Source organism: Nymphaea colorata, chromosome 11, assembly GCF_008831285.2.
Source record: "Nymphaea colorata isolate Beijing-Zhang1983 chromosome 11, ASM883128v2, whole genome shotgun sequence".
Taxonomy (NCBI): domain Eukaryota; kingdom Viridiplantae; phylum Streptophyta; class Magnoliopsida; order Nymphaeales; family Nymphaeaceae; genus Nymphaea; species Nymphaea colorata.
In genome coordinates, this window is record NC_045148.1 from 7,877,166 (window position 1) to 7,889,873 (window position 12,708).

The 12,708-nt window shown below is 37.6% G+C and overlaps 1 protein-coding gene and 1 non-coding gene across 2 annotated transcripts; both read left to right on the plus strand.

The window, feature by feature from the left end:
• The first annotated feature begins 597 nt into the window (after positions 1 to 597).
• TRNAG-GCC (transfer RNA glycine (anticodon GCC)) lies at positions 598 to 668 on the plus strand. The gene has a single exon. It is a non-coding gene; the product is annotated as a tRNA-Gly (tRNA).
• An 8,244-nt stretch (positions 669 to 8,912) lies between these two features.
• On the plus strand, positions 8,913 to 11,700 carry LOC126410572 (uncharacterized). The gene is made up of 6 exons (XM_050080659.1): positions 8,913 to 9,231; positions 9,370 to 9,446; positions 9,544 to 9,580; positions 10,115 to 10,346; positions 10,434 to 10,758; positions 11,479 to 11,700. Exons 1-6 carry the CDS (start codon positions 8,943 to 8,945, stop codon positions 11,605 to 11,607), a joined length of 1,089 nt encoding a protein of 362 aa, XP_049936616.1. The 5' UTR covers positions 8,913 to 8,942; the 3' UTR covers positions 11,608 to 11,700.
• Positions 11,701 to 12,708: the final 1,008 nt, after the last annotated feature.

Here is a 12,708-nt window from a genome sequence, read left to right on the forward strand (position 1 = left end):
GAAAAATACGACCAAGTACTGTTATAACAACTCAAGATTTTCATGCGCTTATTAATTTCGATTTTCAATGTTAGCAGAAATGCATTTTCAAAAGAAAACAGCAAGACCATATATATTTTTTGCTTGTTAATGTGCGGAAAATTAAAGGTTCATTAGTTTGAATTGAAAATGACAATCCATGAACCCATCACAAGCTGTGCCATCAGTTTTTTCTACTGTCATTCATCACCACGGAGCCATTACATTGTGATTTAAATCAGGTCAATCTTTTTTTTTTAATTAAAAATAAATTTTTTATCCATTAAGCACCACGAACTCCATTTTTAGTCAAGAAAATAACAAAAAAATTTTGGGCGACAAACTCCTGATGTCAAAAGAGAGAGATCGAGCTGACTCTAGAGTCGTGTCTGCTCCTTTCTGAACTACAGCAGCAAGATCGGCAATTTTAGTCGATCAAAAATTGGAAAAAAAAAGGGAGAGAACTTGTTATGCCATTTAAGTCGCAATCAATCAATTAGTATATTCACTGAGGGGAGAATGGGAAACATCTCACACGAAGCCTGTCAAATAAGAAAACGACACTCTGGTAGTCAACCAGCACCAGTGGTCTAGTGGTAGAATAGTACCCTGCCACGGTACAGACCCGGGTTCGATTCCCGGCTGGTGCACATCTCTTTTTTGGATTTTCCGAAAATTGTACAAAACAGCAATTTTCTCGTCCCATTTTAAATTTTGCTTCTATTTTGGTTTGTTGGAGTTTATTAAAGAATTTCACTTGGTCCAATAACAGACCAACGTCTAATTATACGTGCCCACACATTGGTGACTGGTGAGTGAATTATTCCAACTTGGTAAATTTTGAGGCCAAATGCATTGATGAATGAGGGCTCATTTCTTATCATGAAATGATCAAAACCGCCAAATAAAGCCAGACCTAAACCATGTCAGTGACAAGCCATGTCAGTGAGTTTTAACAGAGCTAATTCTATAGAAGCCATGACAGTGAGCTTTAACAGAGCTAATTCTATTGTGCCGATTATATAGAAACAGTGCAAAAAAAATTAATCCCAAGTGAGCTAGAATTACCTACTACCAATGTAAAAAGCTAAAGCTCCTGTTTAACCCCTTGAAAGCTTTTAGGTAATAATAACATATAGGTAATAATAGCATATTGTTACTGCCCATAAAATTACCCATAAAAGTGAAACAGGTTTATGAAACACTTGTTATTGTTATAGTATTGTTATAGTGTTTTATGAATCTGTCTTATTTTAGAATAGATTTGTAGGACAATTGCACCAAACAGCCTCTTATAATAGCATGCCGGATCTATAATACGAGGCCGGATTTCCAGTGCCTTGAAGTATTACCTCCCATTTTGCAGCACAAGCAGTGTAACAGGTGAAAATGTAGATTGAGAAGAGAAAAAAAAAAGTTTTTGGAGATCAAGCAAACACGGAGGGGAAAGGTCTCAAGCTGGCCGCGTGTGTTTTCATTCTTTGGAATTAGTTTAAATTAATATTTAATGAAAGAAAATAATAAATTAATATTTAATGAAAGAAAAGAATAAAAAGGGTAAATATATATGGGACCGATCCGATATGCCTGGCCATCCAACATGGCGCCGACAACAATGATGATTTCGACCTTCCCCCTTTCTTGACGCAACTCGAAATTGAAAGTGATCAAGTGATATTTCTTGGATTTTGAATGGAGAGGGGAGCAGTCGATATGCCCATTAATGTATGTGCAATACCTTGTTATATCAAACTTAAGAAAATAAAGATTAAAAGTAATGTGCGAAGATGTTTCGGGAATTAACTTTTTTGCACAAAGATTTCAAAGCTTTGGCCATGTGCCCCCTAAGTTCATCATGTATAAAGAACATTTGGAAAAACGAAAAATAAAGGCAAATCTTTCCATACTTGTTTTTACATTAACCACAAAATCATTACCTCAAGTCGACGATAAGCTTAATGCACAAGGTTTTAGAGATAGTGGTTAAACAAATGAATATAGAAGTGCAAGAGTGATTAAATAGTGTCAATCAAAGTTTATCCATGATACCTTGAAACCAATAGATTTAGCTAGTGAATGCAAGTCAAACTATATTGTATTAAATCTTAAGCAAGCGTTAATGGTGACGTAAATGGATCAGATCAACCTAATGATCAGTCTAAAGCTGAAGCAACTGAGTGGTAAGATGTTTTGAATTTCGTGGTCGTTGTCATGTTCTGATGTGTTACTCCTTTGCACTAAACACAATATCAAGTTGACAGTACCTTCTTTATACTAGGCCTGAAACAAGCCAGAAAACCTTGAAACCTTGGAAGGATAAAGGTATGATCAACCTTGAAACCTTGGAAGGATAAAAGGTATGATCTTGAGTAGCTTTACAGATGCGGTGGTTTTTCCTAAATAAACTTTTTTTGAAAACTTCAAAATACAGTTTCACAAGCACTGCATCTGAATTTGAATTCGATATCTGATTGAGATTCAACAAAAAACCGATTCAATTAATGTTGATCTCAGATAGACTGGATTCAAATTGAGTTTCAAAAATAGGATCTGATTCCAAATCTGATCCGCTTAAGTCAAATCTGAAAAATGGTGAATCCATAATAATGTGAACCATCTAACAATTTCATCATAGAACAGTAGCCTCTGCTAATTGGGGCCCTACAAATGTTTACAAGGCCATGAGAAGAATAAAAACAGATCTTATTCAAAATCTAGGTGTTCCGTGTTTTAAGAGTACTTGGTAGCGGCACGAGCAAGATAAGGGCAGCACAACTGTACGAACATGCAACACTTAACTAAAGCTAGTTACGTGCCTCTTGCCATGTTTTCATGTGATCGAATGCGGCAAAGTTAGATATGGACACTGCTGTGAAACAGCCCATGTGAAGATGAACAGTATATTCCTGACAGCCATAACCATGTTTGATGATCTAGACTCTAGAGAGATGGCTTGAGATAGAAGCATTGTTTCTTGTACTGCCAAAGATTTTCAGTGGAAGAACGATAGAAAAACCTGTACAGCAAGACCGTGGACAAACATGAAACCACCTGTAGAACATAATGCGTTCGTGTTTCTCTTGTTGAGATCTTGCTTTCCTTTATGTTAAAACAAAAGCGGCGTTGTTTTAATCTTAGACAGCGCAGCTTTGGCTCTTTCTTAACCCTCTTTCTTGTGTCTTCATGCACATAAAACACAAGACAACTGCTGATGACTAGGCTCACGAGGATTTGATGTATGAACAGGGGGCCTCTTTCTTTTACGTAACACCTCTCCCCCCCCTCTCTCTCTCACTTCTTTTCTTTAATTCTCTTTCCTTTTGATTCTTTTTTCTTTCCACAGCCATCTTTTCCATCTTAAGGTAAGTAGATCAGGAAACAAATTTGAAATTCATTCTGGACTCTCTCTCCCTCTCTCTCTCTCTCTCTCTCTCTCTCTATATATATATATATATATATATATATATATATATATATAAAATTGGTAAAACCAAACCACTTGGATAAGAGGCGAAAACCATACCTATTAAAATTAATTATTAAAATAAATTTTTGCAATCTAACCTTATAGATAATGATTTGACGAGAAACAAATATTAAATTACTCTTTTCTTACTTAATAATGTTTTTTTAATTACCCAAAAATGAATCTGCTCTTATAACATCAAAATTTTGATGGTATAAAAATCAAATTATTTTTACAAAAATGATTGGACTTAAAACATGATTTTTATTAAATTAGTGTTTATAAACACATTGGAAGGTTGACATTTTGTTTAATGGACAGGTTTTTATGCCTTACCCAAGTGGTGTGGTATCTACCAATCACTATATGTATATATATCTCCAGCCAAGAGAGATCCTCTCCTACCAAGATCAGCTAATGCATCAGATGGCCTCCTTTTATATGTGTGACTCCATGTACTCATTAGGGCTATGAGAGGTTGGAGAAATTATATATATATATATATATATATATATATATATATATATATATATATATATATATATAAAACCTCTCATAGCCCTAATATATATATATATATATATATATATGTATATATATAGGTGGCTAAAATGACCAAAATACTATTGACAAAGAAATTTAAAAAAAGTTATGCCCTTTTATAAAGACAAGAAATGAAAAGATTGAAAAAACCCATTTTTCAAAGACTAATTAAAATGGCTCTCATAGGATGAGCCGGCGGCTTGTGAGAGAGATCAAACACATGAATAATATACCCCACCCTCAACACCCACGTGTCGAACTCTTAATTTTGTGTAGCTCAACCCTCGATCAATTAACTTTCTTAGTTTATATTGGTTGTTAGGTGCTATTTTAGAGTTAAAAATAGAATGACTGTGAACTCAACAAGCCCCAATGCAGCTTTGGACCCTGAGAGCAATGAAAGAAAGGAGGGCTTCAACCTCTCAGGATGGCAGTGAGGTCCGTCCCTTTCATCATCAACCACATTAGGCGTTAAATGCATTGGATTTAAAGCCTATTGTCTTCCTATTTCTTAATTTTTATACCAGTCTGAAAGGTATTTAATGAGTTAATTTCTCGACATTAATAAATCAAGAGCTGATCATGTCCTTTCAAAAAACTTTAAGAGTTCTCCCCTTAAATTTTAATCTACATCAAGAAAATGGCTTTTCGAAATAGTCAGCCTGCACTTGTTATACAATTTTGACATTCTTAGCATGAAATCACCCTTTTAATCCCACAGAAAGTAAACTTGTACTTCTAAAAAAAAAATTCCTTTAATTTCCTATCGGTGTGAGTCGTGTGACAGATCTGTCGCAGATGGCCCTTTAATGCCAAAGCGGATCGTTTCATGTTCTTTAATTTTTCACTTTATCCTTAATATGAAGATTTTTAAGTTGAGAAAGAACACTTATATAGTAATATCTAAATTATATATAAGTGCGTATAAAGTTTTTTGAAGACTGAGATGCCTGTTCATCTTTACAGGACATTTGATTGGCGTCCTCCAGCGCAAGAAACGGCTGCCTGCATGCATTCCTGGTGATACCCTCAAGTGGGTAGCGATCAAGAGACGTGAAGATCATGTCCCTCTTTTACTCGTCACTCCAAAATTGGTGGAAAGACAGATCAAATCACCATGTTCTGCATCTCAACGCCTCATATGCTATTCATTTCTAAATATCTTTCAAATATTTTGAAAGCTTTCTTACTCGTAATTATTTGTATATGATTTTTCATTTTATTTTTAAAGAAAGTACGCAATAATTCTTTGCTGATTCATTACCAATTCATCGATTGAAGCACTGAGTTGGCGGCCTAGCAGAACTGCAAATTCAATTTCTGAATTTTTCAACTCTTTCAATGTCTTCATATGCTGCAATTAGCCACAGGGGCATGCGACATCTCAGTATATTCCATGGTGACAAGATGGCCAACTAATCATTCTCGATAACTGTTCACTGCTCGTGCATGTCAGGGAGGTACACAGAAGGGGTCCTATCGTTACCTCCAATCACTTTCTGCTTCCTTGCAAAGGAACTCGTTGTCCAGGCCATGTGCATTGGCGCAGGCCTTGCAAAGGAACTCGTTGTTTATCCCCTTCTTTTTTGCAGTCCCTTTTGTTGATCAATTCCTGTTCTTATGCACAAATTTGAGAGTGACGATCTCAATTAAAGCACAAGGGCTAACAACGCCTGCTATTTGTCCAAAGAGAATTTGCAACAGTGGAATAATTTTTGAAGTCATGCTTTATTCATGTGTCTAGTTTGAGTTTCCTGTGTTACCAATTCTCCAAAGCTGAAATTTCAGCCGTAACAGTACTGAAAAGAAACAATGTCAGTAACTAAAGTTCTTCTCCACCCCCCACCAGGGCGGAGCCAGGATTTCGTTTATGGACGGGCCAAAAAATACAACTTCAAATTTGGGTAGGGCAAAAATGAATCTAAATAAAAAAATACATTGAACAACTAAATTATTTTTATTTTTTGAATGTAAATTTTTTTTTTTGAGCTACTTAGGGGCGGGCCATGGCCTAGGCAGGCCCTCCCCTCCCTCCGCCCCTGCCCCCCACCGCCCCCAACAACAACTAGCACTACTATGTTGCCACTTCATTGAACTCATGCACTTTTTCTTTATTCCATTTCATTCTGCAATTCAATTATGCAAACTTCCTTAGTTACAGTTTGGATGATTCAAATGATTCTAGTTGGTGATAAACCCACTTAAAAAAAATGGGTTCCCAACAAAATTAGGCATTCTAAACATGAGCATTTAATATAGTAATTATAGATGGGTCCCAGGGAACCAGGAGGAAAACAAGATTGGGACTATCAAATATTTCATAGGGTTGTCTTTCATGGGTGCAAGTGTAGATGTCTCTTATGAAATACTGCTATCAATCAATTAGAAGAAATGCACTATTGAAGAAGAAGAAATGCAAGATAAATCAAGAAAGCCTTAATGACTATAATCCACACCACAAGAAAAGAGTCACATAGTGATGCATACGGCAACTATGTCACAATTGGTTAGGATGTAATGCAGTTAATGCACATCACCTTATGTCACAAAAAACATTAATTCTATGGTATAAGTGGGGAGATAGTGCATTATTTTGTGTTTCAGAGTTCACCCACATCACGAAATGACCTTTAGCAAGAGTATCTCCTTTGCATCACAAGACACAATTTTTGGGGATTCGTAACTCCGGTGCTAATTGATCAGATCATTTCTATTGTAACTAAGTAGGATTGGTAACAATTGTTCCTCCTTCAACGATATTTTCTGGTGGAGAGACGGTAGATCTATTAATATATTTAAGAGATCAAAGGAGAACATCATAGCTTCAATACGTGCTCACCAAATTAAGCAGATGATTGGTGAGCTCAGCTTAATAATTACAACCATGGCAATTGTATTCCGTTGAACTGCTTGACTCAAAAGTGATTCATAGTCCAGAAAGGCATGGTTGCAGTATATCAACACAACAATAGAAAGAGTGGTTTTTATGGCGATGCAATGAAGCAACATGTACTTCAAGAGAATGCCCCAAAAAAAAGAAATAAAAAAAGAAGAAGATGAAGAAGAAGAGAGAGAGTGAGAGCATGTAATAACGCAATCAATACACCGCTTCAACACTGGCCATGTTAAAGTGCTTTCGAAAATAATTAACCACAGAGAAAGGAGTCAACATACAACATTTGTTTCGGTTCAGTAGGATGCCTACATCCACTTCATTCACTATCGTTTTCTCCAATGTAATAGGGAAAGGAAAGTCTACTATATTTATAATCGGACCATGTCGATTCACTTTTAGAACAAACGTTACAAGTTCTTGATGTATATCTTTTTTCTTGCAGCAGCATTTGAAACATCTACTTTCTTGTAATTCTTGAGCAGAAATATGTATGTAGCACGACAAAGAGAAACTTCCAGTTCTTTTAGGTAGGCCCAGAAGGGACTGTAAAAACACGGAATCCCTTTGCAAATGATACTAGATCTGATGTATATGTTTGGTGTAAGAATGACAGTCTGGGTTGACAGCAAGGGAAGTCCCTCCAACATTATTGCACCACAAAGTGGGCTTATAGTTTTTCTGCATTCCATGTTCTTTGAAAGCATTTTCAGCCATAATAGTTCTGCCATGACTCCTACAAGGGTTTTGTACTGATCTACTTCAGTGGATCATCCGGCGACCATTGGTTGTTTGGTTGGAGGCACAAGATTTAGAGCTTGTGTTAAGATGCATCAAGTACTTGCATGTTGATCATGAATCATCTTGCAACTTACTCAATTGACATCTAAAAAGGCCGACAGCTGCAAATTACTTGATTTTCAAGCTGGCAGATTGTTCATTAGCCGGCATGTGGCCTTCAGTGAAAAAGAATTTCCCCTTCATGAGCTTGAGCCAGACAAAAACTCTGCGCCCGCCTCTCCTCCATTGACAGGTGACCATATATCTATAAAGAGATTTAGAGAGTAGCCATCCTTGAAAGTAGGTCAACATAACCAAATCACATAACATAATGTGTCACATCTGTCCATATTGTCGACCCTTCTCATGCATATTATAGTTCCTAGTGCATCAAGAAAATCCATAAAAATCTCAGAGAAGGTTAAAAGTTATTCATGGAGGTTCTAAATTTAAAAACTCTTTCTCTCTCCCAAGATAGGGGTATCGCCCAATCATTATAGTGGACGACAACACTGGAAAGCTAACATATGTGAACGTGGGGTGGAAATAGGAATGCAATCATTTCATTATTGGACTGCGGATTATATGGGCACTTTTCCTTTAGAAGGGAATTATAATGACAAAAGAAACAAGAGAAACACATCTGAATTTGCCTCAATATAGGACATAGATGATGCTAATAATAGAAACTTAGCCAACAATTGAAGTTGAGGAAATGTTTTTTTGCCCACTTGCCCATTATTCACCCTGTCTTTTGGAGCTTGAGAAGGAATGAGGTAAAGATAGGAAAGATTCATCAATTGGTTGTCGCTTGGAATGTAGGTTGGGCGGATTTTTGGTTGGTCTGATCAGCCTGCACACACACACACACATGCACACGCGCAGGCGCACTAAGGCAAGGACACACTGTAAGATGTGTGCATGGTGAGCACACATGTGAAGTATCTTTTGGAGATCATTCGAATGACGGAGTCACTTTCCACAGTAGTGATCTATCGTGGGGCCTCCTTCAAGTCGGAAATGTCGCACGCCGTGATTCTAGTCGCCTCAATGCCTCTGCCTTAAGTTATCCCATCTTCTTTCTCCAATTTTCGTAATTCCTTTGATATTCTTTGCACTGTGTGTGTATATATATATATATATATATATATATATATCCATTCTCCTGCATTTCCTGTCGCTATCGTTCATTCTAATTCAGAATATTGACACCAAAAGAGAGAGAGAGAGAGAAAGAGAGAGATGACGATAAAAGGACTGGATGGTGGTGCACCAAAAGGTGAATTAAGAGAGACGGGAGAAGGAAAAGGAGATCAGCAGGCCGGAAAACCAGCAAGGGGCGAGGAGTTGGCGGAGGGGGAGGAGAGCACGGAGACGGACATGAATTACAGGAAGATGGAAGAAAAGAGAGCATCGTTCTGTGTGATGCCTACGAGGCATTACACACGGTCCCTGCTGCCTAGGCTTCGATGGACTCGAGCTCTCCACCTTCAGTTCCTACGTGCTGTTTCAAGACTCGGCGGTCAAGAGAGTAAGGCGTTGCATTCTTATTTGTATATTCTTTATGATCTCTTGCCACTCATTCTGACCTTTATCTGATGTAAGATGGCCATCTTGGTGGCTTAAGAATTTGATAGTTCCATAGTTAACGCGTTGTACGCACACGTAGGTGCCACGCCAAAGTCGATTCTGCAAGCCATGAATGTGAGAGGACTGCGTATCAGCCATGTAAAAAGTCATTTGCAGGTGAAACTTTGATCAAGAATTGAATTATTTACCTTTTTTCAGTCTGTAGAATCAATCGTTTTCGTTGTTCTCTTCTCTCTCCCTCATTGCGATGCAGATGTATCGGAACAAGATAGCAAGTGACATTGAACAAGGTACTCTCATGGCGCTTAATCTTCCTTCACAAAACAATTAATTACCTGCACGTAACACTTGATAATGATAAGTGATCGACTGCAGTTTTCTAGATGCATAGCAAACAAAGCAACACATATTAGATATGGTGGAATATTTCCAGCAAATGTTAGATATACTGACGCAAAACGTCACAGATTGCATTCACCATCGCAATTCGAACGTGCTGTACACCTTCGACCTGTTGCAGTTTCGCCCTGCACTTGCTTGAGAATCATCTCTTTGGCTTGCTCTTTTCAACAAAAACAAAACTTACAGAAGTGATCTTTGTATTAATGTGAACGCTTTAGAAGCCACGCTTTTTCTTTGTGCTTATAGGATCTCATCAAGGTTTAAAAGACAACGGCCTGAATCATTTTTGACTAAAAATTCCTACCTTTAAGTTACAAAAAATGGCCTACATAGTAAATTTACTTTCATATAAAGTTACTCAGAAAAGTAAGGGCTGGTCAAACCAGCTTAAAATTGAGGATGTTCCTGCTTATTTCTCACAGACATATATGAAGTAGGCAAAGGGAAAGCTCATACTGGAAAGCAAACGACCACAGGTTTAATATTGGATCAACAAGTGCAGTTTATGCAAAGGAAGGAGCACTATCCAAAGGGGGCTGCCTTGCAGTATCCTTTGATGGTTCGAAGAGGCAGCAACCACAGCAACAACTATAACTTTTTCAACCTCGATCACTATGTCCTTCCGCCTTCTCACGGCCCTGTTCTTCCACCTAGGTAAAATATAATGTAGTATTCTGCCTATTACATTTATCCTTCTGTTATTTGTTAAACTATTTAACACAACTATTTGTGTGTGTGTAGTGGTGGGCCATTTCAGGGAAATGCTGGAAGTTATTTTACGTATGGAACATCTGGTGGGGGCCCGACGGGCAATTTCCCTGCCCACAATCACCCCAACAGTCCCGAACCAAGGCTGGTATCTTTTGGGAGCTCAGAACTGCAGAAGCGAAGGCATACAATTGAACCAGAAGAAGAAGAAGAAGAGGAAGAGGAAGGAGGAGGAGGAGGACGTGCTGTTACAGAGGTTACTATCCCATGGGTTAACCTGTCTTGTAATAGAAGCAACGGTGGTTCATCCCGTGTAGAATTGGAGCTCATCCCTCTGCGTCCATCAAGTGACTGTAAGGTGCCCATTTTAGAGACAACAGAAATCACGTAGGAAACATATATTATAGATTTCTTTTTTTGTTTTCTTCGGATGATCTCAGGGAAATGCTGCCACGTAAGGTATATAATGTGAAAAGTATGAAGAAAACTTTGGATTGAATTTGAGATGGGCAAGGGACAGCTCTACTGTGTAGTTTATGCAAAAGACAAGGTCCCAGTACTACACATTTCTATTGGCATGGAATGACGGAAGTTTAAAATATTGCAACACAATATATATATATATATATAACGGTTATTTTGGTATAGACTCTATAGACGTGCTATTTCTCGGCATTAATTTATATTTATAAGTTTTATTTTCACAAAGTTCATTCCCTATAACGTCCATGATATGGCCATTACCTCAAAATTTCTTTGCTGCTACGCCTAATTATGTATGAATAAATAAAAATAAAAAAAATATTTTCGAGCATAACATAGTTTGTCAAGTAGGTAAACATATAAAAGGCATGTCATTTGTTCGATACCTTAAGGTACTATTTTCTTGAACTGTAAAAGATGGGATCGCAAGTGGGTCTCGTACCCAAAAGACAGGAAATATGAAGATCCTTAGTGATGGTTTGTTAATAATCTCATGCTCGCCTAAAGTGTCCCACATTTTTCATCGCATCGAATATTGTGAATACAGTAATGCTACTTTTTCTAGCTTTATTTCCTTTTTGCAAATTATTTGCAGGTAAATCAAGGCAAAGGAATGCCAACACCATTCCTTTGGCTGGAGCTGGGTCTGCAGTCGGGTGTTCCTTCCCCTTTCAAGCCAGTGGATGCTGAAAGTAGTGGAAGGATATTCTTACCGGAGGAATAGAGAATCTACTTCCCCTGTTTGTTCACTGCAAGTTGAAAACTCACAGGCATCTGACGGAGAAGAAAGTGGTGCAGGTGAGGCTAGTTTTTTCATGATGGCGAGGAAGGCTAGAATTTGGAGCTGAGCATTTATATCAGGTGTATCTCCTGCAAACTTGAGACAATGCATTGTTTTGTAGAACTTGGACTTGCATGCATCAGCAATACCAGTAAAGGTTAATGAGGTCTTAATTTGTCTTCTTAAGAAATGGGCATCTCTCTCTCTCTCTCTCTCTCTCTCTGGGCAAATCTACGTCTGAACCCTCTTGGAAGCAATGGTACAACGTAAGGTCGACGGCACGTGAAATTCTTAATGGTGACATTCACAGCCCGCTTGACAGTGACAACCGTTTTGATTTTTTTTTTTTACTGTAGATCCACGTAAGGTACTTTCACTTCTATTTCCATTTGGACCTTTAGAAGAAAAGTTCTTAACCTTTATTGGTCCTGTCGTTTGTGTTTTCTTGCCGCTTCATGGGATCAAGCAAAAAGTTAATCTTTTGTTTGGCTCCTTGTTTACTTAAAGGAAAGGCTAATAAGGTATACTCTTCAACTCAGGCGTCTACCATTTAACACATTAACCTCTTGTGTGTGAGCCTGGCGCTTTACTATTCAGTTGTGTTTTATATATATATATATATATGCTTTTTTGAGACTTTTCATGTTGACATTAAGAAAGGCTTTTTAAAACTTACTAATTATGTGTTAATTTCTGTTTTATAAATGGAACTTTGTTTGCAATTTTGAAGCGTTTCCTAAGCATAAACAAGTCTTTTTTTTCAAAAAAAAAAATGTCACATTGTGTCTATAAACACAAGAAAAGTGTTGAGTGGTCGAACGGGACAAAATCAAAAGGCCTAAGCAAAGACAAGTTGTCATTGGGTCAACCACCAAATTGACATTGTCTTGTGTTAAGGAAGCCGAAGACATGAACAGAAACGAAACGCTCTCTCTCTCTCTTTTCCTGTAGTTGCGTGCTTTAAATTTGGGTACTACGTTCAAGTTGAAGCAGGCGATGATTTCACCCCATCGCAGTTTGGAACCTGAATGAAGGGGAAGAAAG